Source organism: Carassius carassius, chromosome 44, assembly GCF_963082965.1.
Source record: "Carassius carassius chromosome 44, fCarCar2.1, whole genome shotgun sequence".
NCBI classification, from domain to species: Eukaryota; Metazoa; Chordata; class Actinopteri; order Cypriniformes; family Cyprinidae; genus Carassius; species Carassius carassius.
Genome location: NC_081798.1, coordinates 3,576,903 through 3,602,210, shown reverse-complemented (window position 1 = coordinate 3,602,210; position 25,308 = coordinate 3,576,903). Strand labels below are relative to the sequence as shown.

General features: G+C 37.1%; 2 protein-coding genes and 1 long non-coding RNA gene across 4 annotated transcripts; 1 reads left to right on the top strand and 2 right to left on the bottom strand.

The window, feature by feature from the left end:
• The first annotated feature begins 3,652 nt into the window (after positions 1–3,652).
• On the top strand, positions 3,653–10,843 carry LOC132126436 (uncharacterized). The gene is made up of 3 exons (XR_009427389.1): positions 3,653–4,103; positions 10,186–10,241; positions 10,359–10,843. It is a non-coding gene; the product is annotated as an uncharacterized LOC132126436 (long non-coding RNA).
• A 372-nt stretch (positions 10,844–11,215) lies between these two features.
• Positions 11,216–18,813, bottom strand: LOC132126705 (arrestin domain-containing protein 2-like). Of its 2 annotated transcripts, none has more exons than XM_059538157.1 (7): positions 18,327–18,813; positions 14,673–14,742; positions 14,420–14,567; positions 13,983–14,342; positions 13,740–13,902; positions 13,475–13,629; positions 11,216–12,357 (listed from the first exon to the last, which is right to left on the bottom strand). In XM_059538157.1, the coding sequence occupies exons 1-7, from the start codon at positions 18,583–18,585 to the stop codon at positions 12,304–12,306; spliced, it is 1,209 nt and encodes a 402-aa protein (XP_059394140.1). In that variant the 5' UTR covers positions 18,586–18,813; the 3' UTR covers positions 11,216–12,303. The 2 variants fall into 2 exon arrangements, with proteins under 2 accessions (XP_059394140.1, XP_059394139.1); XM_059538156.1 differs by lacking the exon at positions 18,327–18,813 and adding an exon at positions 15,523–16,023.
• A 1,127-nt stretch (positions 18,814–19,940) lies between these two features.
• Positions 19,941–24,086, bottom strand: LOC132126423 (uncharacterized). The gene is made up of 8 exons (XM_059537670.1): positions 23,373–24,086; positions 22,866–22,972; positions 22,690–22,790; positions 22,476–22,600; positions 21,629–21,741; positions 21,380–21,557; positions 20,608–20,696; positions 19,941–20,343 (listed from the first exon to the last, which is right to left on the bottom strand). Exons 1-7 carry the CDS (start codon positions 23,860–23,862, stop codon positions 20,611–20,613), a joined length of 1,200 nt encoding a protein of 399 aa, XP_059393653.1. The 5' UTR covers positions 23,863–24,086; the 3' UTR covers positions 19,941–20,343; positions 20,608–20,610.
• Positions 24,087–25,308: the final 1,222 nt, after the last annotated feature.

Genomic DNA, 25,308 nt, shown 5'->3' with positions numbered 1-25,308 from the left:
TGTGGCTGGTTGCAGAAACTGCTGAAACTAGTCTTAAAAGTTAGTTATCTATTTTTTTTTCTGCAACTCTGTTCATAACTTTCGAAAGCCAGTCCCATTAAAAAAACATAGATTGCTCTAATTAGAATCTGAATAGTAAGACTGATTACAACTTGGTTACACTAGTTTTTAAGATTGTGTTGTGTATGTGTCTTTTCTGTTCTGCCATAATTGCAAAAACAATGGACCTTTTTCACAATTCCAGGTTTCTGATCAGCGGAAGATGTCATAGTTAGGTTAACTTGAAGAGCAGTGAATGGGAGACTTTTTTTTTGCATTCCTATTTCCTCAAAAAGCAAAATAGTGTTTCAATGACTTTCATAAAAAGGAAAAAAAAACTTGAATCAGAAGAGAGAACGATATGAAATTTACCATTGTTTCCTATAGACTCTGCACTAGAGAGACGAGACACGCTCGCATTAACGTTAACTCGTTTATTTGTAGGCATAATTAGATGCAAAGGTGATATAATACAAAGTGTTATAAATGTACATACATTTAAGAAAAATCGAAATATAAAAAACTTTCAAGAATTTAAGATGCTGATAACCATTAAATGCACCATCACAGTCTTGTGAAAATGCTCCATGATTGTTTCCAAACGACTTTCCCAAATACTCCCCCATGCACTGGCCAAACAAACAGTTAGCCCCGCCCCAAACTCACGCCATTGGTCACTGTTGCTATGTCCGGCTGCTCGGAATTCTCAGACAAAGTGCAGTGTTTTGTCTGTGCTTTTCTCTGCAAATTAACACTTCAAAAACAAAAACAAAAAACTTTTTATGGAATATCATTTCATTCATGCTACCCACATTTATCATATTTAGAGCATACTTTTTAAATTTACAATGGATGTCAAAGGTCACCAAAAGTGTTTGGTTACTTCCATTCTTTAGACTTGTTTTCAGACAATACATATTCAATGCAATTATATTTTACTTTTTTAATTTTTAAGTACAAACACAAATATTCTTAATAGCTTATGCATTGTTGCTTGGTACCTGTCTTATTTTAAAGACTTGTAGGCTTTTGCACTGGGAAGAAAAATTTGACACATCACTTTTAAGACTGAATGGATAAAAGTTTACAAAGGACCTAGATTCAAAAAGGGTTGTCCAAATGGTCAAAGTCGTTCTTTTATAACAATGCATTTTGTCTTTGCACCAAAAAAAAAAAATGTAAATTATGTTTTGGAAAAAAACAAAACCAAGATCACATTATGTTCCACTGAGACAGTGTGTGGTACCTGCAGCAGAAGCATCCTGTTAACCACATGCATTCTTTTTTAAATGTCTGTGGTTTAATTTAAAGGCCCAGTGATGTCGCGCATGTTGAATTTTAGATGTGTTTGCAACAGAAGGGAAATTCATGCCTTCATCTCATTGGCTAAATGCTGTTTTGTTCTCAGCAGAAACATGCCTGGAGACAGGAGAGCCAATCAGTGGCGAGAGGGAGGGGCCGCTGCACCATATGTTAAACCAGGCTGGTTTCCTGAACAACCACACAGCGCTAGTCCGGATGTCTCATGTCACACGGTAATCTCTGTATGCTAGGCCAGCTGTGCCCTTTCCTGCACTCTTGGCTTCTCCCCTTATTTTGCGTTAAAGGTGACCCATAATTCCCATGAGTTTGGCCCTGCTTGGGTTATTCCTCCAGAAGATGTCAGCTGTGAGAATACACTAACCCACAGCAGAACGACCTAATGAGCCTCTACTGCTGTTAGTCAGCCAAATGTTAAGTCAATGCACACAAACAAACAACAGCATGGCTGCAACACTTTTGGTAGCAGCTAGAATTTGGTAGAAATCTGTTTGAGATTATGCTTTACTGTAAGATTTGACCCTCTGTTCCCTGCTTCTGATGCTTAGGTTTGTAAAGTATGTCACAATAGGGCTTTTATATCACTCGGATTCTTGGTTTTCTTTTGTTTGGCACCGACTCCATTCTTTTTTTCCCTTTAGTTTTGCACCAGTGACCTCTCTCCACCTGCTTCTTACTCTAAACCAGCCAGTCAGGTTGGTCTGGTTATAAAAGCCAAAGATAAGCACTCTGTGGGACTCACAGTCTCACAACTAATTGTCTCTTCTCTCCTATGCAGGAGCCAAAAATTGTTGCTCAGTTGTGATGAACCAGCACTTAAAATACATAGATAGACAACTAATCAGTCAACATTTAATCACTAGCATGTTGTTCCAAACCAGTAAATTTTTTTCACAAGGAAGACATTTTGAAGAACATTGTTTAACATTGTTTTTGTCCATACAATGAAATTCAATGTGGTCCAAAAACAACCCTGGAAAAAAAGTCATATACTAGTGAAAGGGTAGGTTTGTATGAGCAAAATTATATTATTGTAAACATTTTAAATTAAAAACGTCAAGCCAGAGAAGCGTTAAATCAAGCATGGACCCATGAAGCTGTGAAGAACTTTAGCAGGAAGCAATGTTTTATACTTTATAAAAGTTTGAATGCATAATATTTTCCTCTCACACATATACAGCATGGTACAACACGACGCGACGGGGTGTCAGTGTCTATTTCATGCACACAATAAACAACTACAGGCAAACATGTGGACACTAGTGCTGGATGAATATAATTTTTTAGCTCTTTAATAAGTTGTGACAGATTCCTGTAGTGAACCCATTATCTCTTGATGTTTACTAGTCACAGCATGAATTAAGGCTGTCTACACTGGGGATATGTTTACATGACAATGATGTAGTTAAAAACTTATAAGTTGTTTTCCCCTTGCGTTTTTAAAAAGGTTCACGTATACACAAAAAAATGTCCAGGAACGCTGTACTATGTATGCCAGGCCAGTAGAAGGCGCTGTCACCTTGTTAGTAAACAGTACTTGTAAGAAATTGACAATTATGGATATGATGCTTCTCCGTTGTTGGTTATAATTTTGGTGAAGTAAATCCACACTTTGCTGAAGAAGCGTTAGCAACCTCTTGAGCAGCAACAACAGTACCATGTACTCTCTGTCATCGTTGTATATGTTTGTTTGCGCTTGCCTTTAAAATTTACATGTACTGTGCATGTCGACATACTTAACACGTACTACGCACGCGCATGATATCACCGATTTCCGAGATTTCCATATTGGGTGTTTACACCGAAACGATAACTGTGGCGTTTTCAAAAACTTGCACTTTGAAACCCATTTCAAAAATATGCATTTTTAGTCCCAAAAACTCTGGTGTTGTGTAAACGAACAGGGAAAACACATAAAAAGTTTACTTTTTTGGCTGAAAACGTGTAAACGACATCACTGATTAAAATGGTTTGCCGTGTTTGATCGCACCACTTGCGTCTGGTATGACAGTCAAAACACGTCTTCAGAAAATAGCTAATTAAACGTCGCTGATTCAGACCTACAACACTATTTTGTCCAAAACCGACTATTATTTCATTAATGTCATACCAAAATATGACAAATAGGTGCCGTTTAAATTGAGCCAACAAAATACAAAGTGCAAATTAGGTTAATGCATTATAGGGAAACTCCGGAGATTTTGAGGTGTGTCACCAAATGATGCAACAGTGGTATAAAATTGGATTAATTTAGATTTTCTAAATGCGGAAAACCCCATAACCCTCACAACAATCCACAGGAGCAGGTTTGTATGGGACTGAAGGGAATCACAAGATCATGAATGTTTGGAAGAAAGATTAAGAATTTAAGATGCAAAACTACAGTTGTTTTGTTGAACTGTATTTTTTCAGTCAGGATTGGAAATTCTTGTGCATTTACCTTTAGATCGGCCCCACAGCTTCTGCTATCATCTGCATGGACGGAACGTAGCCCTTGTTTTTTTGTAAGGTGAGACCCTCTTACAATGTAAGGAGACCATCTAAACATTCCTTCATCTCAAAAACATGATGATTTCCTTCACAGGTGACAAAGATTCATGTCTCGAAGTACATGAACAAAACCATTGAGATCTATGTGGGGTACTGGATTTCTGAATGTCACATTTGATGGCAGCAGGAAATCCACAGCAAGGCTGTGTTTTCAAACCGCTGTTACTCGGGACTAACAGGACTTTCATGGAAACGTAAGTTTGCTCTGAGAAAGATCAGCTATGGTGAATTTACTCTAGTTGTCTATGGTTTGTCTCAGATGTTTCTTGTAAAATTCTATATTGAAACAGATTAGTCAACTTTTAATGTGCAGTAATGGTACAGAACACAATATTTGATTGATCATAATGTATAGCTGAACAATTACTAAGTCTGTGATAGCATGAGTTCGACTGGAGTCATATTCATAAACAACAAAAACCTTAGTCTACAGGGTAATCTGAGACCGCACTCAGAGCAGGACCTGACAGAAATCATGTCTTCAGCTGTAGGTAGAGATGTTCTTGATTATTATGTGCCCATCCTGTTCGGCTGCCCTGCTCACGCTTTGTGTAACATTGTTTTGTTCGGGGCTGGCTGTAAGTGAAGGAGGTGTAGTCTTGTTTTGCCAAACGCTCCCTAGTAGTTAAAGATGCAGGCATCTGACCTACATAGACGGCCAAACAGAGGTCTGTAAAATCTCATTGTATGGCCAGTACAGGGGTGATAACTTGTTTACAAAGCACTCTGAAAAGAGAGTAAGTGTGTTCAATGCTCAAAACTACTTGCAAGAGTTTCAAAGAAAAGAAGCAGGCTTATGCTTTAATGTTTTAATTTAAAAACAGGCACTTTTATTTTTCATGCTTTCTCATGTTGTAAATATGCCCTACACCAAACCCAACCCTAAACCTACCCGATAGTGTTAACAAATGCAAAACTAAAATAAAAACACATTTGTTGATGTAACCGTGCCATCTGTACTTCCTTATATGCAGATTTGAACTGTCAAACCGTAGTTACATGGAGCTCCTCACCTCTCAAGTACGTCTCTGTACTCTGCTACTGAATAAACCATAGCAAATTAACAAATCTTAAGGTGTTGGCCATTTTGTTCCACCAGCATGTTGTGGCAATCACATTTGGGAGGGAAATGCCAGAATTATATACAATTTTGGAAACTGAAGACAAGCTAAATGAACCAGTGAACTGGTTGTAAGAGAATAAAGAGCCATATCCAGTATCAGGAGATATGTGAGGCTCTACAGGACAAGTCTGTCATTAGCTTAGAAGAACAGACATAGTGAACATGTCATCCTGATATCCTATTCCCTTCAATATCAGGTTCAGTGGAGTTTTACGTATAGCTTTCTGTTGTAATTTCATCATCCACTGCAGCCGTACTGAACAGTAAGTACTTTAAAACAGAATACACAACAAATGTTGTATACAGTGTGCTGCTCATTAACTGACTGTCAGGCAAAGTCGTCAGTGCCAGGGAATTATTTAATGGCTAAAAGGTCACCGAGTTTAAAGTCACTTCCAGAATATACACTGACCTACAATACACTCTCTGTCTGTTTTCTGTCTTTCTATCCATCAATCTTACAGTCCTGACCATCATAACTTAAGAGCTGGTCACAAACATCTTTGTCTTCAGTCTTTTCTTCCTTATCAAATCTGCAGTCTTGTAAACACTTTAAATCTTATTGACAGTCACCACATGAGTGTTTATGTCTGGTTGTTACCCTCTGTACTGGTTGTTTACTTGTACATAAAGTGTGACATCAGGAAGGCAGGGAGCTCTGCTTGTCTCCTGAGAAAAGAAAACCTCATTATTCCCAAACCTCCCTGTTTATCTAGCGGCACTCTTATCGTGCTCCTGCCGAGTGGGAGTCTGCCTTTTGGTTTAGTGTGCATCACACCCTACCAATTATAACCCAAATTGTTCTCTTTTCTCACAGTATCATTGTTTTGAGTGGGGCTTTGTGGATAATGATGACTGTTTGGAAAGTTTAAATAGGAAAGAGATGACCAGAAACAAGTCTTACTGATGTCAGTATGCACATGACTCATTCGATACTTCACAATTCAGCATTTTGGAAACAAAATGACCACGTGAAAGCTCTGAAGAAGCAACTGTTTTTAACCGAAGGTGTTCACTGTTCGTTGTCCTCAACACCCTTTCAGGATTACAACCATGTGTGGAAATGGCAACTCCTCCTAATGGACAAAGGTGGAACAGCATATCCTTATGGCATCCAATTTGTGCTCTTAAAGGGACAGTCACCCAAACACTTCGCCTGCATGTCGTTTGTATGACCTTTTTGTGTGGAACGTAAAAGTTTTTTAAATAACAGTTTTTGTCCTTACAGTAAAAGTCAATGGGGTCCAAAACAACTTGAGGGTCAGTAAATGACCGAGTTGGCATTTTTAAGTGAACTATCCCTTTAAGGATATGTATCATAGATTACATAGATATGTTTTATGTATTATAGAGTGTGATTGGTCACAGTTAGAACCTAAAGACACTTTTCCAAAGCATGAGAGCCAATGGGCAGTGCATACATCTCTAACAGATGTTTAAACAAATATTACAGTAGTTCTGTGATCATTTACACATTTCCATGGTTCCCATTTACTTCAATAGAAACTTCCATGATAGTTTTCCTATGACTGTCCAAAGGAAGTAAAAAACTATTGAGAGATTGGTTATGTTGGTCAAAAGAGAGAAAGATGTCAATTTGTTTTATTAAAAACTCCCAAACAGCTGTTTGAACTTTTTTTTTTTACTGAATGCCAAGGTAAAAAATAAAAACGTGTATAAATGTACATTAAATGTGACCCTGGACCATAAAACCAGTCTTAAGTCACTGGGGTATATCTGTAGCAATAGACAAAAATACATTCAATGGGTCAAAATTCTCAGTTTTTCTTTTATTAGAATATTAAATAAAGATCATGTTCCATGACGATATTTTGTACATTTCCTGCCATAAATATATCAAAACTTAATTTTTGGTTCGTAATATGCATTGCTAAGAACTTCATTGGGACAACTTTAAAGGCGATTTTCTTAATATTAAGATTTATTTTTGCACCCTCAGATTCCAGATTTGTTTTTAAAAGTTGTATCTCAGCCAGATATTCCCTTACGAAAAATAACCATAGTTTTATTATAGTAAAACTGTAGTAACCCATGGTTTTTTGTCGTATTGACTGCCATTGGTATAACCACAGATTTATTACTAATACCATGGTTGAACTATGGTTAATATAGCAAAACCATGGTTAATTTGAGGTTACCATGGTTTAACTATAGTAACCATGGTTTTTTGGTTTTATTTCTAGTAAAACCATGGTTAATTTTCGTAAGGGTTGTCCTATCCTAACAAACCATAATCAAACCATACATCAATGGAATTATTGATAAATCTAAATTTTGAAAAAATTGACCATTACGACTGGTTTTGTGGTCCAGGGTCACAAATAAAAAAGAATATATGTATATATCATTAATCTTCAAGTTTATATATTTTAAGATTCACAATTAGCAATGCTCACATTCATAGAAGTTTCGAACCACATGTGAACCAAACTTCAAGTACTCTGGAATACTGCCTATAATGATTTACCAAAGTGAAACAGTGGTTGTTTCTTAGAGGACTGTGGTTTGCAGAAGTTTGACCGTGACTTTTGTGAGAAAAGAGAGAGAGAATCTTGGAGTCTTGGAGAACGTCCTGTTCTTCTAGTAAGGCAATTGTGCAATTGCACTGCAAAAACGGCAGACACATATTTTGTTTATGCTCTCTCAATGCACCATAGAAAGATATGTACGAAACTTTCTTTTCACCCAAGGTAAATACATTCCTTCTCAGCCCCTCCTTACATTCTTCACAATATTTACCATAGCTTCACAGCTCTGAGACCTGGACACGACCCAGAAGCAGAGGCAGAACATGTGAACACGTGCTGTGCAGCCTTATGGGGAAGTAACATATATGTGCTTTTGACGCATTTAACATTTATGTCATATCCATGCAGGAATATATCAACAACACTTTTCTAAATTCCTGAACTTTGCCCCTTTTATTGATTCCTGTTTGTGCCAAACCCAAGTGCAGAACGTTGCATGCAAATGGTGCATTTAACATTGTTTTTATAATGAACAGCGAATTTGATCCTGATAACACAAATGTTTTGGCTCACGACTAATTGCCTCCTAGTACCACATCAGAGGGAAAAATCTGACTTAATCTATTTGGCAATGAGTTAATGCTTTGGATTCAGCATAATTTTCGGGAAACGGACAAAGCTCAGTGCTGTCCAACGAGAACAAAGCAAACAGGCAGCTGGAAATGCAATAACAACTAAGCATTCAGATGACCCCAGATCCTCCAAATTTGTTTCAAACCAAAACAAGTGCATTTTATGTCACACACGGGCATATAAAAAAGGTCCAGAAATGTGTTGTTTTCTCATCTAAATGAATGACGGGATATTTTTGGACTTTCCTGGGCTGTAAGAGTAGCCTCTTTATCTGCCGCTAAAGTTTCCTTGGTTTCCATGAAGTCCCCAGGCTTCACAGCAAGCTGATCTGTCCGTGTGAAGTCAACAGGGGTCTCACACAACAGATGCACACACCCTTGAACGTCATGTCTCCATGTAAGGAAGCCTCTCTAACACAGACGCAAATATCACTGCTGCTTTGTTTGTGAAATGTAATGTAGTGACTTCTTTTTCATTTCCAGTGTTTTCTTTTGCTCTATACAGGCATATTTGCCATTTAGGAGATAATTCACTTGCAAAACTAATCTTTCAGGCAGCTTTCAGGTAGAAATTGCCATTCCCAGAGTAATGGAGTGTCGTTATACCCGTTAAAATGGATTGTACTTTTATTCCAAACACATGGTTTTCAGATCTGTTTCATGAGATTGGCCTATACTCTTTTTGCTTTAAAACTTGTTTAACTTCTAAACCTCTAATCTGAGTCTCCGATCTTGATTAGGTTTTTTTTTCTGTAGATATCTTTTATCGAATTGCTATGTAATCCAGTCACACATCGGCAGTGTTGGGAAGGTTATTTTGAAAATGTAATAGGATGCAGACTACAGGTTTATTTAAAAATATTTCAATGACTTTAAAGTAATGGAACTGATTACATATGATTACTTTTTGATTACTTTTCCAAATTAATGTTTTCAACTGTTAATCATTTTCAAACATTTAAACCAGGCAGGGATAACCTTACAGTAGTACGCGGCACTAAACTCAAGATTATAATCATTTTATTTTAAAGCACAGCCACCACAAAATCAGACTTTAGCACCTGTTTTTACTTTGAGATCATTCTGATTTTGGATTTTTTTATTTCCAGCACTGAAACACATTTTTATCTCTTGCCATGGTGGCAACTCTCAGACGGCTTGTAGCCTAAAGCTTTCAGAGGCAATGTGGAATGATTTCACAGGCAGATGTGGTGCACTGCAAATCAGTATAGCATTGCTTAACTAAATGGCCTTTACAGATTTTTCCAACTGCTTACACACAATCTTTACTTGTCACACAATTTCTGGAACCGGACACTCAAACACCAGAACCGCACACCAAATCAGTGAAACCATACACTAACTCTCAGCCTTTGACTCAGTTTTCAATTTCATAAAGCACTTTTTGCATAACACAAGACACAATTCTCTATGTAACACACAAAAAATGTAACAGGAATTACTATAAAGGCAAACGTGTTTACAAATGTTAGAGATGTGAGGCATTTTATATTTTGTGTAGGTCCCTATTGTGTAGGATTCATTTATACATGCTATTCCAGATGTCTTCACAATCTATCAATATTTAATATCTTACTTACCTCTGAAATGACTTTTCTCTAGGCTGACGTCAGCACTCCCTGTTGTTTAACTCCTCCCATCAAACGACCTCTGTTAAATATGAGTTATGAGAAAAATAAATAATAATAAGAAAAATAGGTAGCGCCTAAATTTCCATCTTCTTGTTTTGACCCATTAAAAAAAATAAAAATCCTGAAGAAAGAAAAAAAGAGGTTAAAGTAGCAGGTGAATCAATGAAACACTACACAAACAAACACACACAGGTGTACCTGCACAACACTGTCTGTTGTAAAATAGGCTCAAACAGGCTCATGTGCTTTTGTTAGCCATGAGCTCAAAGGTCTTTAAATTATCATAAAAGAAAAACTAAAAAGAAACCTTTGTGACGTGCCTCTGTTTATTGTGCAGGTTCTTAATGATTGATCACCATGTGCTATGTTTCCATTATCAGATGTTCCTGATATAGTGCCATGTTTAAAAAACTCCTCATGTCTTCCAATGCAAAAGGTGTGTTAATGGCAATCAAAAGAATACAGTTTCACAATACTGTATTTATAGACAACTGCCCTTCAGCAAATACTGTCCTTTCATAAGTGCATCTTTTGTTTGTCTGTTTCATTCCAGGCAAAACCGCTGCATAAGAGTATATTTGTGTTTGAAAACAGATCCTTCAGTATCATCGATCTAAAACATATGAAAACATGAGAGTTCCTTAACACTGCATGATGGTAAACATGTGACGGCGACTTGACGTGCAAGAGAAGGGAACTCCAGTTACCAAACAGTCATCATTTACTGAGTTCTTGTTCCTGTTTCACATGTTCATGTATACAGTGATAAAATAATAAAAACCCTGCAGGATGTTCTCATGAAAGTTTATAACATGACCTTAAACTTGCTGGTGCAAGATTGTATGTGATACATAATGATTCAAATGAAATAGATCTGTTGTTATATTTATTATATTTACATGCATTATTTCTTAATGACAGTTATGATGACGGGTTAAATCAAAAATCATGATTCAATACATTATCTAACTTTGTTCCCATAGAAGTTCTTTTTCTCATGAGGTTCAAATTTGAATAACATAAGTTTTCTGTAGAACTGATGGGATTTTATAAGAATGGAAGCAATGTAGAAAACAGAAAGGAGGAAAAGGACACTCTGTGCCTCGGGCTCCATTTATGTTATATATAGTAAAAGCACAACCCCCAGGAATCTTTTGACATTCTCATGGATGGAAAACAAAGATTTTACGATAAATGCAATTGTATACGAGTTAGGAACTCTTGTGGCACTTTACGAGTAAAGTATTCCCAACTTTTTTGGTTCTAAAATAAGTTGAAGCAAATATGTTGCACAACCTTTGCATTACTGTAACCTTATGAATAATTGTATAAATAATTAAATATGCTATTATGAATGTAAATAGTGTTTTTTTCCAAAATCACATGAAATAAAACACCATATTCATAATGTATCATTTTTCCTTTTTATTTACTTAAAAGTGATTAACAAAAAATATTCTTGTCACAAATTTCAACAACAAAAATCTATAAAATACAATCATTAGGTTTAAACCTGAAGGTACACTTTCTCATAACCTGGAAATGAAGCGAGTCTGTGGTATTTTTGGAATGTGTGTGTAAGGACACTTCAGGGAGTCGCAACATTAGGAAAGCTTAACATGACACAATCCCTGTAAGTCGTTCATCGTTTCATCTAAATCAACAAAAAAGGCACCTTGGGTACACATGGCTCTGTCATTTGTAAAGCTAACCTTCAAGGGCTGCTTGAGCCCTGCATGACCACAAGTCACAAGTAAAAACAATGAAGAAAAACAGTTTTGCTCAAAAGTTAGTTAAATCTGTGGTTTACATTCAGCGAGACATTAAGAGCTTCCAGGTCTCAGGCTCGAGCTCTGTCGAGCCAGATGAAACTTATACCAACATAAGATCAACTCCAAGAGGGGGAGGAAAGGATTTTTCTACTTCCAGGATTTGCAATTTCCCCCTTAAAGCTCTAGTTTTTCCCTTTTGAATAGAATCACCCATTCACATGAATGTTAAACCGATCTCTTTGGCTAACACCGACACCAAAAGATGCGCATATGATGACAGTTTCATCACATGCCTGTTAACATCTATGGTGGCAGACTGCAGCTGGTTAAAAGGGACTCGGCCCTCATTCACAGCAAAATAAGGCACTATGGGTAGCATCTCTTAATGGCTTCTCACCCATAATTCTCTAGTGATCATGCCAGATTTCCCTGATTCTACAAACAATCGTTTGAGGCACAGACCAGAGTCTGATCGCTCTTTGGGACACAAACGTGGGCGGAACCTTTGTTCGCCCTGGTACTGAATGTCCTCTTTGTTTGATGAAAGCGCTCGTCCTCGCCTAGTCCAGACATCTCCTCCTCTCTCTTTGCCCCGCTGCTGGAAGCACAGATGCGAACGGCTCGAAACGAGGATCAAGTGCCAATCTCAGTCTCAGAGAGACATCCAGGAGAATTAAATCTCAGCTTTTGTTTCAAACATCAGGTGATGCTCAGCTGACAGAGAGTTCAACAGGTCATGCAGCGAGGACGCATGGTGAGAGGCTGAGGGTTTGGGTCCACCTGAGAAGAGAAAAGACACAAAAAAAAGATCAGAACACTTTCCAAAGTGATGCTTTTCAAAAGTACCAGGCTCCTTTATCAGTTATTTGTGGAGAGCAGGGAAAGAATCAACTGTTTATGAGCAGGAAGAAACTCTTCCTTGTCTTTTGTTATTGATGTCAAAATCTGCACATCTCAGTATTTCGATGGAAATTCATCAGCACCTTTACAGTTGCAAGTCAAATTGGGAAGGTGCCAATTTTGTGCAACTGTGTATTGTAAAATCAGAATAGATTTTAATGTTTGAAGACCGTTTCTAAATAAAAGTAAAAAATAAAAGTTCTTAGTTAAAGATGCTGTATGTTATAAGAAAAAGCCGCAAGTGCGACGCTAAAATCACATTGTACTATTGGGAGATACAAGCCGGGTTTCACAGACAGGGCTTAGACTAAGCCAGGATTAAGCCATAGTTCAGTTAGGACATTCAAGTATTTTTTATGAATGTGCTTTAGAAAAATTACATTCAATTCAGAATTACATTTTAGTCTGGGACTAGGCTTAAGCCTTGTCTGTGAAACCTGGGGGAAATTCTCAAATTACAATTATGATATATATAACCTGCAGTTATAGATAAGAAAATAATAAGGCATATAAAGTCACAAAGTAAAAAGTGATGATGTGAGGAAAGAAAAGGGTTTACGCTGAGGTAGAAACTTTAGTGTGTTTTTCTGCCTTCTCGGATTTAAAAATCTATGATGCAATTGTGACATCAATTTAAAATCAAAAATTGATTTGTAAAATCAAATTGTATAATTGGGAGATATAAAGTTGCAAATTCAAGAGGTCGTAATTATGATATATAACCTGCAATTATTAAAAGTACATAAGAAAAATTTTTTTTATTTTTGGGCCTCTTCTGAAGTAAAAGTCTAGGTTTCGGGATTGCATACAACACATTATACTATATTACATATTTAACGCATATAATACAACATATATATTTATTTTTTGTACTCTGGGGTGAAACAGGCTTCCAAACGGTTTCGTTTTTTGTTCCTTAAACATTTAAAAATGTAAAAATCTTGGCCCTGACTGACAAAACGGGTTGAAAACCTCTGTCTAATACACGTCTGCTCACCTCGCTGTACACCGGAGGTGGGCGTAATCTGAACTCCTGCACGTAGGCCATGAGGGAGCGCTGCAGCACGCCGCTGAGATCTTCCTCAGGTCGGACTGCTGTGGAGTTCTGGACCACTTCCTCATCTGACACAACAGCGCTGTAATCTGGAGGAGCTGTGGTTCAAAAAACAAACCAGACTCAAAGTGAGCGACACATTTCAAGGTGTGACGATGCCTCCAGGCTGATGAAACAGAACGAAACCCAGGGCTGGGCAGAAACGTACGCTCAGGCTGCTCAGGGATGGCCATGCGAAGCCACTCCATGTTCACGCTGTACTGGCTGCTCACGCTAGACGTACGACTGCCAAACGGATGCAAAGGGATGGTGCCCATAACCAAAGGAAGCTCCAGGGAAAGTTTGGACGTCCCAGGAACATCAACGCACACCTAGGAAAACACAAAGTGATGTTTAAGAAGATCTTTCTAGCAGCTTCAGTAGTTTAGTAGCTCAAAGTTTTCAAACTCACCCTGAGCATGTATTCCACTTTAATGATGCGACACTGCTGGATGGAGGGCCCGACTGGAGGGATTTTGATGGCACGGCCGTGCCACTTCTCTCTATGGCGTGCACCAACTATGTCCCCGCACAACGTGGCCACCACGGCCCTCTTCTGTTTCATGGTTCCCCTTGCGATGAAGGTCTGCGTCTGGGTGATATAAGCTTTCGGCACCACGGAGCGAGACGTGGAGTTATCGAATTCAGCAAAGACTGGAATCACTTCACCCGGTGTGTAGCCCTTGCGGTCGATCTTTGCGGTGATCGACACCTGCCCGCAGTTACGGTACCAAATGCGAGCCATCTTCTCTTTGGTTCCAGCTTGAGGCGCCTGAAGATAAAAACTCTATTTAGCGTGCACCAAAACTATAAACCAAAAATAAAGCAACAGCCATTCTGAGCTCCTACCAGCAAACTTGGTGTGTTGATGTCAATAGGCTCGATAACCGTGAACTCTTTCTTGATCTTCTTGACGGTGGCCCATGGGCGATGCAGCTTAACCTTCACCCAGTATCGAATGCTGCCGTGCTTGCCCTCAAAAGATGTCACTAGAGTTCTGACAGACAAAACACTTGCATAAACTCTCATATCCTTGCAGAACTTACCAAATGAAGCTCAGTGATAACATTTTTATGAGACTAATAAAGCAAGGGGCGCTTACTCCTCTGGCAGCTGGAAACTGAAAGGGTACTCGTGTCTCCCGGCAGACAGGACTGTCAGCTCACCGTTATCTGGAGGAGAAGAAACATTATTGCACCAATTAATCATAAACACACAAAGATAAGGGCAGTAATGTCAGAATAGCATGATGATATAACACAAAACATAACATCAACTGCTGATGTCACGAAGGAATATTTTTGTCTAGTTCATTCAAAACCTTTTGGTTAAGATTTTGTTAGTTGTCAAATGCATAAAGTAAAACGTGTCTCTCATTAAGCCCCAGCCTCTTGAATAATAATAACTGACTTAGCAGCTATAAAAAAATATTACTCACCTTAATAGTGATTTACACATTATGATGTAAAGGTAGTGCTTCACTCAAATACATAAAAGCGTAAAATTAAGATTAATTTGAGTCTTTAGTAACTAAAAGCTGCTGTTTACAACAAGAATGGAGAGATTTCCGATGAGTGAGTCAATTATCAATGATTCCTTTGAGTAAAACATGTTCAATTAATTGCTTGATTCAACTAAAAAACAAATCTGATCGCGATTCGTTATCGAGTATGTTCTTTTGAATCAATGATCAACATTAACTGAACACAAAGCAAAGGAGTAGACATTTTGATGCTTTTCTTTTTAGCTTCAATTAATTTTCACTTTCATTATGTTTCTTTTGAAAATCACGTGAGAAAGCAAGTCTGGTTTAGAACGACATGAAGGATAAAAATAACAGAAATGTTTTTATTTTTGGGGTCAAAGAACTCCTTTAAGAGTCGACTCAATCAGCTTGACTGAAAGGCGAAAACAAGTTTGAACATCTTCCAGTCTGGCAGAGAGGGACTGACCTGCCTGCAGCAGAACTTCTCTCCGGTTCAGGTACTCCACTTCATCGCTGTAGTTCTGCGTGTAAGCGGTGCTCGAGCCGGCGCTGCGAGACTCGGTCCAGTGCACTTGAGCGAAACCTTCTGCATGCAACTTCAGCGACTGCACTTTAGTCTCCACCGAGAGCTCGAGCACAACCTTCCCTGAGACCACATCTCCGCTGCTAAACACCGGAGCACAGTCCAGATCCGGAGAATCAAATACTATGTCGATCTTTTTCAGCTTGTCGAAAATCATCTTTGCTCTTTCCCAAATGCAGCCCTTGAAGTATGTCTAAGTCAAACAAAGAGCGCGAGCGTGCATTCAAGTGCAAGCTACTCTTCCGTCAGGTTCAAAACAAAACTGAAGCTGTGCGTGTTCCCCGAGGGGCCTTTAAACTCGTGTGGGCGGTCTTACTGATTTTATCATAGACCTAATGCAGGAATCGCTGCCTGCTCATAAACATCTTAACTGGGCGTGGATGGACAGAGATAGAGAGAGAGAGAGAGAGAGAGAGAGAGAGAGATCGGATGATTGATGCTTACAGGTTCTTAGACAAAAACAAACTGACTGAGCATGCCCAAAGGAGAGGAACCTCCCAGTGAAGAAATTCAGCAAAACAAGAACGGGTTCGTTCTGTGTTATTTTTCTGAAAGATGCGCGTATATGCAAACTTATTTTGCATAATAAATAAGTTAAACAAACACTTGAAGCCATTTCAGTCGCACTGCAGAAAGCGTATGAACTGCCAAAAATATTAAGGTGGTCAAACAAAAATGCAAAGCCACTTTTCTCAGACTTTATGACCAAAACAACTTGTTTCTTTGTTAGCAGCAAAGTAAAGTTGATGCATTGCCCTGTCGCGGTGGATTCGCTTCTTTAGTTTAACATTTTTAGTGCGCTTCGTTCTCCCTCTAGTGGTTTACATCTGAAATTACAACGTGAGGCCTGTCACGTCTGTGCTGCTAAAGTCACAAGCTGTTTATGTAGATAATGATAAGAACGCCTTTTCATGCGATTTTTTTAACTGACACTGTGGTATGTAGACACGCAGCAAAACTGTTTATCTGTTTTGATAAAAATCTCTGTTTTGATACACAAGAACCAACTATAATTGACCGAGACTTAAAAAAGCCAAATATTGGCCAATCCAAGCCAAGCCTTCAAAGATGAACCAATGTAAGCCAGTGTCTGTATCTTTAAATGACTCTTTATTTTCAGTTGTGATATCTGAAATAATATCGGCTGTGATGATGCTGAAGAAAGAGAAGTCTGTTTGCATTTTGATAAACTTTGATAACTTGAAAAAAAAGGTTTGTCAAAAGTATTGTGTTATATTACGTATCTACATATATTGTTGTATCATTGTTAGATATTGTTGAGAGGATCAAGAGCTCTAAGCATAGTTCAAAAATTTGAAGGTATATACAGATTGAAACAGACATTTGATGTATTTAAACCAGCTACAATGCATGTTAGATAACAGTTTACCAGACAAGCTTATATAAAATCTCAAAAACAAAACAGTATTGGGGCATCATATTGAAATGCATTCACAGAAACTGCCAATTACTGCTGCAAAGTATTCAAATCAACTAGTTGGACATAACATCTAACACTATTACATTATATTGTGTTTTTAGAGCAGTAAAACACAACCTGATAACCTGTCAATCAGTACTTCCTATTCACATCAACCCAAACGTGCCTTTATTTCATTTTAATGACAAAAGCCGAGCTTTTATCACCTTGGTGAGAAGCATTTGGCTTGTGAAGTGCAGTTGTTCGTGTGTATTTCACCTAATCAGATGAATGATTAACCAGATCACACCTTTGCTCAGCATTATAGCTCCTGTGCCAGCTGTCAAAGGTCAGGAAGAAGAAACCAGTCACTTTGCATGATCACTCTTAAAGGGACAGTTCACCATTTTCTTGTGATTTACTCTCCCTCATGTTGTTCCAAATCTGCATGACTTACTTTCTACTGCATTTTTTTATATTCATAATGAATGGTGACTGAAGATGTGACGCCTCGCAAAATGCATAAATATCACAGTAAAATGCTCCTAACAAGGTAAATAAGCCTTCAGGAGCAATATATGATATGATAGTAAGGAATGTTTTGCACATCATTTCTGATAATATTGATATCTGCCCTAACTCACTGAGGATTCCTAAATACATGAAAACTAGTAATATGTCTGTTGTTTACCATCAGTTAGTGAATGAAAAGTAAAAATTTTAACAATGCATTAATTCAGACTGATACAACTATAGAAATAAAATAAAAAGGCTTACAAAACAAAAGTTTTTGTATTTTACAGATTCAGCGAGTTTGGAATATTCTGCCCTCAAGAATTTGATTATGATATCTTTGGTAAATTACTTTTCATTGTAAGTTCATGGAAAAGACAAGTTTGGATATTCTTCAAAATTTCTCTTCATACAACAACATAATTTTTCCAATATATAGTTTAAATAAAAAAAAAAAAAATGATTAATTTCTAGTAGGCTATTATTTCCCCAACATTTGTATTATTTAGCCTAAATGACACTGTAAAATGGGAAATGTATTTGTTTTGCCTCTGTAATCCATTGATTTTGAAATATAATTTGGTATATGAAGGTTGAAACTATAATTACATATTTAGCATATATTTAAATCATGTTTGGGCCAGAAATCACACACACATTGCTCTATGGGGAAATAAACTCAAACGGTTTCTTATTTTTTGAGTGAGCCATCGCATTTAATATCTAACGAGTTGATAAATCCGTTCAAACCCACCTCGGATAAGGTGCTGTCTCTTCCTGAAGTAAGTGATCTTGGATGTGTAGTCGTTATAGACAGTGTTCACTCCGACGCTGCGGTTTTCCAGCCAGTGGGCTGCAGCGACACCGCGTCCCAGGACTCGCAGGGCTCGAACCTTGATTTCCCGGTTGAGCTCCAGGATCACCACGCCAGAGATCATCTCTCCACTGCTGTACACAGCATCCTCCGGACCATCCAGCTCAAGAGCAAATAGTTTGACGCTTTGGAAAGCCATAACTGTGATGCCCAAAATATAGAGTTCAAGTCATATGAATAATCCTCTTGTGCATCACGATTAAACGCTATTTTAACTCCCTTATACCAGGTGCAAGCACAGCGCTCGATAAAAACGTCATTAAACCTTCAGTTTTAAAGAGTTGGAACGTTATTAAGATACAGAGGTGACATTATAACAAGATCAAATAGAATACGAACGCAACTTTCACTTTTAAAACCCACGAACTGCAGTCTGCGTGCAGGAATAAAGTCACAACACCCAGCGTAAAAGTTAAATGTATATTGTCTGTTGATTAGAGACCGCCCACTTTCGTCTGTGAACTAATAGGAAGCAGGACATGCCCTTTTAAGCTGTAGCCACGCCCACTTCCTGGTGTAAATATGCTTAACGGGACGTTTCTTGCATTTTTTAAGCTATGGGAAAGCAATAGCCTAGTGTTACAATGAGATGCATTTTTCTTGCTGTATGTAATGTAACATTTTCTGTTGTATTTCTGCCGGGATGAAGTGGTAAATAAAATAAATAAATAAATATATATATATATATATATATATATATATATATATATATTTTTTTATAGAAACATGCAAAGTAGAAACACTTTTGAAGACGTTATCACAATTTTAGACCCCACCATACACATTTACAGCATGATAATAACACTATTCCTACTTCAGTGAACTTGCAAATGCAATGAAATGTAACATGAGTCAAATCATAGAGAAAAGCCCATTTATATTTCACTAAAATGACATATTGAACTTGTGTATGCATGAACATAAAACAGCTGAAGTTCAAGGTTGCAACTTAGATGTTGTGTTTGTTTTGAGTGTGAGAAAGCAAGATTTGAGTTAGAGGTGGCACCATTACCTCGACAGATGGTCTGATAACACACAGGCTCTGGTTAAATACGGTGCAGGCACAAGATCATCGCTTCCCCACACAAACACAGACCTGCATGGAAGCTCTTTACTGGCAGACGGCAGCACGTTTAACTGGGAAACCTCTGGCACTGGCCTATAATATTTGGCACGTGTTGGTCTAAATGCCTGTATGTGTTGTGTGAAATCAGTTAGTCGCCTTCTGACACACTCCTTGTAGTCATTACCACCGTGAGCTCCAGATCACCATTTAACCTTGAAGTTCCCCACACACACTTTTGATCTGTATATAAGTCGTGTTCTGTTGTCATAACACGCCTAAAAGTCTGTTTTATGTTGATAAGAATTTTTACACTTTATGGAGGTAATGACGTTGTGTGCCAAATTCTGCTCTTCCAACATGACATGAATTTGACAGGACACACATATACACAATGCTTTGAAACAATGCTTTTTAATGAAGTCAAAACAAAAAATGTCTGCACTCTAAACAAATGTATGTGTCCTTTTTAAGCCAGTTTATGCATATAGGTGTTTGTCATTAAACGTCATCAACAATATCAAATCCATCATAACAGTCATTGTTCCTGTTGGTTATTATTGTATGCTAGAGTTGAGTTGGATTTCGGAGTTCAGTTGAATATGCATGAACAATACGCTAAAGGAGGCTTTCGGCCAGAAAATGACATTTGTTTAGAGTAGCGACTTTTTCCGTGATTCGGACATTTTCAACTCAAAACGGCATATTGCTGATGTGTTGAAGAAGTGGCTATTCCAGGGATGCCTTGCAGTAGGGTTTGGGAACAAATGCTTTGTTGTGGGTTGTCCTGAAGTCATGTTCGCTGTGCCAGGGCCTGATATGGCTTTCTTTAACCTTGAAAGAGATAAGTGTAAGATCAAGATATGAGCTCTTAAACTCAAAAAGTGGTCATTGAACAACTATTATACTTAAAATGGGAGAATTGTAAATCACTTTTAAGTAAACTACTTGTCCACTATTTATCACTTGGTTTCAAGCAAACTCTGGCGCCACCAGCCAAGGCCCAGCTCACAGACCAATGTCTATGTATTTCTCGAGGACTGGAGAATAAATGGGAAACCAGGGAGCTAGGGTTTATCTGCTGTGAATGTGGTTTACCTGCTAAAGCTGGCTCGGGCTCATTTTCTGTCTTCTAGAGTTCAGAGGGGCAAAATCTTTTTGCATGGTTGTGAGCATCCAATCTGGTTCTTAAAAAAAAAAGAACAAGATCAGAGAAATATTTGATTTTATTAGATATTACAGAGAAAATTTTAAAAATAAATATACAATGATATATTTAAAATTTAATATGTAATTTTTAGAACATATTTATTTGATTTAGAATATAATATTTATATATTTATAAATGTAAACATTTATATAATTTTAAGAACATATTTTATTATTTTTATGAATTGTATTTAATGTTTTTTCTATCAGGTAACTAGAGTTATTATAGTTAACTAAGACAAATAAAATGAAAAAAATAAAAATATACAGACATATATAAAAACAACTTAACTAATAAAAATGACAAATAAATTAAATTGCTAAAACTTTAACTATCAGAAAATGTAAACATAAAATCTAATTAAAATATTATAAATATAATATAATATTATAATTTTCTAAAACTATAATCTCGATGATACAAAAATGCTTTGCATGCAGTACCATTTAAATATAAATTTAATTTTTTTTCCAGTAAACAAAAATGTATTATGACTGAACCAACCTGGCAATATTCCAAAGTCATTTTATGGTTCAGATCAAGCAGAAATAGTGCTTTAAAAGTAACAGCCTAAGCCTAACACTATAAGGGTGTAATGTGAAGTAATGTGGGCAGGTCGTTTTAGGTGAGTTTTCATTGTGAAAATACAGCTCAAAGTACCTTGCTCACACAGCACATGGCTAGGCGAGTAGATCGGAGGCTTGGGATGGACCGCCTCTTTTAATGGTAGCTGCTCCTGTGCTGTTGTGTCATCTAGATCAAGCCTCCTGAGTTTAACATTGTTCAAAGTCTTGATCCCGGCTCCGTCCACATGCACTGAGAACTGGGAGCGCTTTATCTGAAAGGCAAACATCTCAGTTAGGACATTGTCTAGATCTTCAACTCAGAATAAGTTGCAACAGGCCACACCTTCGGGAAAAAGCACTGGTTTGTTGTTGACAGTCTGTCCTTGTTGTCCATCAGTATCTTTCCTTTGAACACAGAGCTGAGAGTCGGGCATCTGCGCTCTAGGTGAATAGAGCCTGGAAATACCAAACACCGTTATTGAAGTCATTGATGAATGTGTCATAATTTGTTCATTTTCTTATTGTGTGATAAATATAAAGCAGAAGCTGAAGGCAGGTCGAGTTAAAAGTGAGGATTTCAAGGTCAGGAATATTGAAATGGCTGCGCTTTGACCATTACCATTCACTAAAAACCCAGTAAACAGATAAAGCCGACTTTCTTTAATTGACAACAGAGTCCAACTTTGCATTGAATACAAGAGAATTAAATAGTTCAGAATCAATGTCATGATTTCAAGCATTAGAAAGCAGAATAAAAAATGAATCGTATTAAATGTATTAAAATGTTACATTTAATTAATATATTAAAGTTAACACTTTCACATATTTATAGTTTAAAACAAATTACATTCTCATCAGTGTTATTTTAGTGTCACTGAAATACTATTACAGCTTTTAATAATATTTTGAATCAGTTTTAAATTTCCGCTTTCATTATAATTTTAGTATTTTTTTCATTGTTGTCATTTTTAGATGTTTTGGTGATTTTTTGTGTGTTACAAAGAGAGTATATAATTATATATTTTTTTTCCATTTTAGTTATTTTAGTTTATCTAGTTAAACTAAATAAAATTTGAAATTTGAATGGTTTTAATTTTAGTTTCAATTTCAGGTGACCATAATAAACCTGTCCCATGTTCTGCATTAAAAACAAAAAGTAGGCATACACAGCATACAATTAATGTACATACCTCCTTTGTATGCATGAAAATCTTCAAATAAGGCTGTTGTCCATTTGTGGTCAGGAACTTCCCGAAGGTTGATGGGCCGACATTTACTTATCTTAGGAAGCAGACATTCTTTGAATTCAGCACCACTGTTGACAAATAAAAAATCTGATCTAGAACTTTCTGGTGTGGCGCAATATGAAAATGTGCAAGATTTTGTGTTCATGATGCATCATACCCATGGCCATCCGATTGTCTGAATGAGGTAGAATACATTGTTAGTTTGTCCGTTGTCTTTTCATGATCTCCCATCGCCACAGATGAACACTGAATTTGTTGCTAAAATAAACAAGACAAAAAGATGTTATCAAACTGCAACTTTATTGAAAACACTGACAAATAATATAAATGTACCTTCTCTGTGGACTGAGGAGGACGAGGAGACCATCTGTACTGGAACTGCTCATGATAACTGGAACGGTATCGGTCCCTTCTGTCCATGATTAGACTTGATCCGACACCTGATTGATAAGAATAACGCATCTAATATCAGCTCAAAATGCCAATAGACTGTGTGTGTGCTCTTGTTTTTGTGACATATCAGTACACAATTCTGTATAATGACATGGGTATGACACAGGTATTACAAGGAGAGGGTGACTTATGAGGACAACCCATGTCCCCATTTTTCAAAACACTTATAAATCATACAGAATTAGTTTTTTTTTTTTTGAGAAAGTAAAAATGCACAAAGTTTCCTCTGAAGGTTAGGGTTAGGTGTAGGGTTGGTGTAGGGCAATAGAATATACAGTTTGTACACACACACACGTTTGTTTTTGTGAAAAGTGTGTTCATCCCATGGGCGTAATGGTTTTTATACTGTACACACACACCTACACAGTGTGTGTGTACAATACTGACCTGTTTTAGCCGACTGCTTTGCTCTGAGGGTCCGGGACACTTTATGTTTGATGTAGGAAGCTCTATAAGTGGGCTCAGGATATTTGTCCTCAGAGAGGCCTGTCATGACTGCATTCAGGGGACGAATGATTTTGGCGGCACACGTCGGTAGGGGCTTTAGCTCATCAGACTGAGTGGTCTTAAAGTCTCCACAGCTGTCTTCTGAATGCAGTTTAAAGTTGGTTCTCAGCATGGTGAGGTGGGTTAATGTTGGCTGCGTGACAGCAGCTGCTGGACGCGGCGGGAAGGACAGCGCTGTCTCCGTCTGGTGCTTTACTTCGAGGTAATTCTGGTCTCTGTGCTGGAAGTCTGGTGAGACCGGCTGAAGGATAATGTCTCGTTTCGGCGCGACGGTGGTGTCTGCTAATTTAAAGTGGCTTTTGTTAGTTGTCGTATACATGTCGTGCGCTCCATCCACAAATGGTAAATTTGAGATTCTGGAGCGAAGCATCTTCGTAGCTTCGTGAGCAGATTATAAACAGAAAAAATGTGCGGTTAAAATGGCTAGAAAACTTCTGATCCGTCTTCTCGAAACAAACAGGGCATTTAACAAGTAAAAAGAACAAAAGGAACGTAACGTGTATGATGTCATAATGAGGCTGGTGACGTGCGCAAGGCTACCATTCCGCCACTATCGTTTGAATTTATAAAATATGGCGAGTAGTAATACATGCTATTTTTATTTATTTTTTTGTACATAAAATAATGAGCATTATTTAGCTTACCTTGTTTTATCACTAAAACATTGTTTAGTTGATTGTTTTTGTACTATCACCCAGGTGGTAGGCCTAAACTGATTAAGAAAGATTTGAGTGTCTGATATTCTCTACATTAAGAGGACCAAATGTCCCCACAAGGATATAATACTAATACATTTTGTCCTTGTGGGGACATTTGAGGACACAGCATGTCAAGAATTAATTTTTTATTATTATTATTATTATTATTATTAAGTTTTGTGGGAGGGGTATGTACCCTAGTTGAAAAATAAATGTTTTTGATATACATATATTTCATACTAAGTATACTTAATAAATATACTAAATAAAATGCCATGCAATTGTACTTTTATTACAATACATTGGAATACTTATAGTCTGCTAAATTGCAACTAATTTTGTACTTAAATGCGCTTTAATAGTGTGGAAGTATTGCTAAAGTCCAATTAAAGACATGGTTAGTAGCTATATTTGCTAAAGTGGAACTATTGCAAGTATACTTTAGGTACACTATAAATATATAGCATTTTTATCAGTAAGTCTATCAGTAATAGATTTGAACTATACTTAGTATGGAATAAATGTATTTGAAATATAATAATTTTTTAATAGGGTAGGTTTAGGGTGAGGGGATAGAACTACAGTTTGTACAGTATAAAACTCATTCAGCCAATATAAAGCCTGTTCAGACCTCACTGTATAGTACAGCATATAAAGGTTATTTCAGTACAGTATAAAGCTTATTTCTTGTTTTACTTAAATTCAATAATAACTTATTAGCATCAAACAATTTCTTTCAAATATTCAGTTACCTTTCTGCTCTTAGAAGTGTGAAGTAATTCGATTTAGAAGAGAACTTTCACTGCTCAGTAGATGGCGCTATTGAGTTTCCCCAAAAAGTATTATAACAAATATCAACACTTTTAAATATAAAACTTGGCTATGTATGTTTATCATGTATGACTAGGTATATTAGTTGCTAGTTTGCAAATGCTACTTAATATTCAATATTGTGTGTTAATGCAACAATATTCAAACATTTTGAACATGACCCATAATTTTGGGGTTTATTAGTAAATTAGAATTAATAGACCTCAATTTTCCCAAATTATTAATCATTTAAAAAAGTAATATTATTGTAACAATACTAATTGAAATTATATCAGCTTTGCTAAACA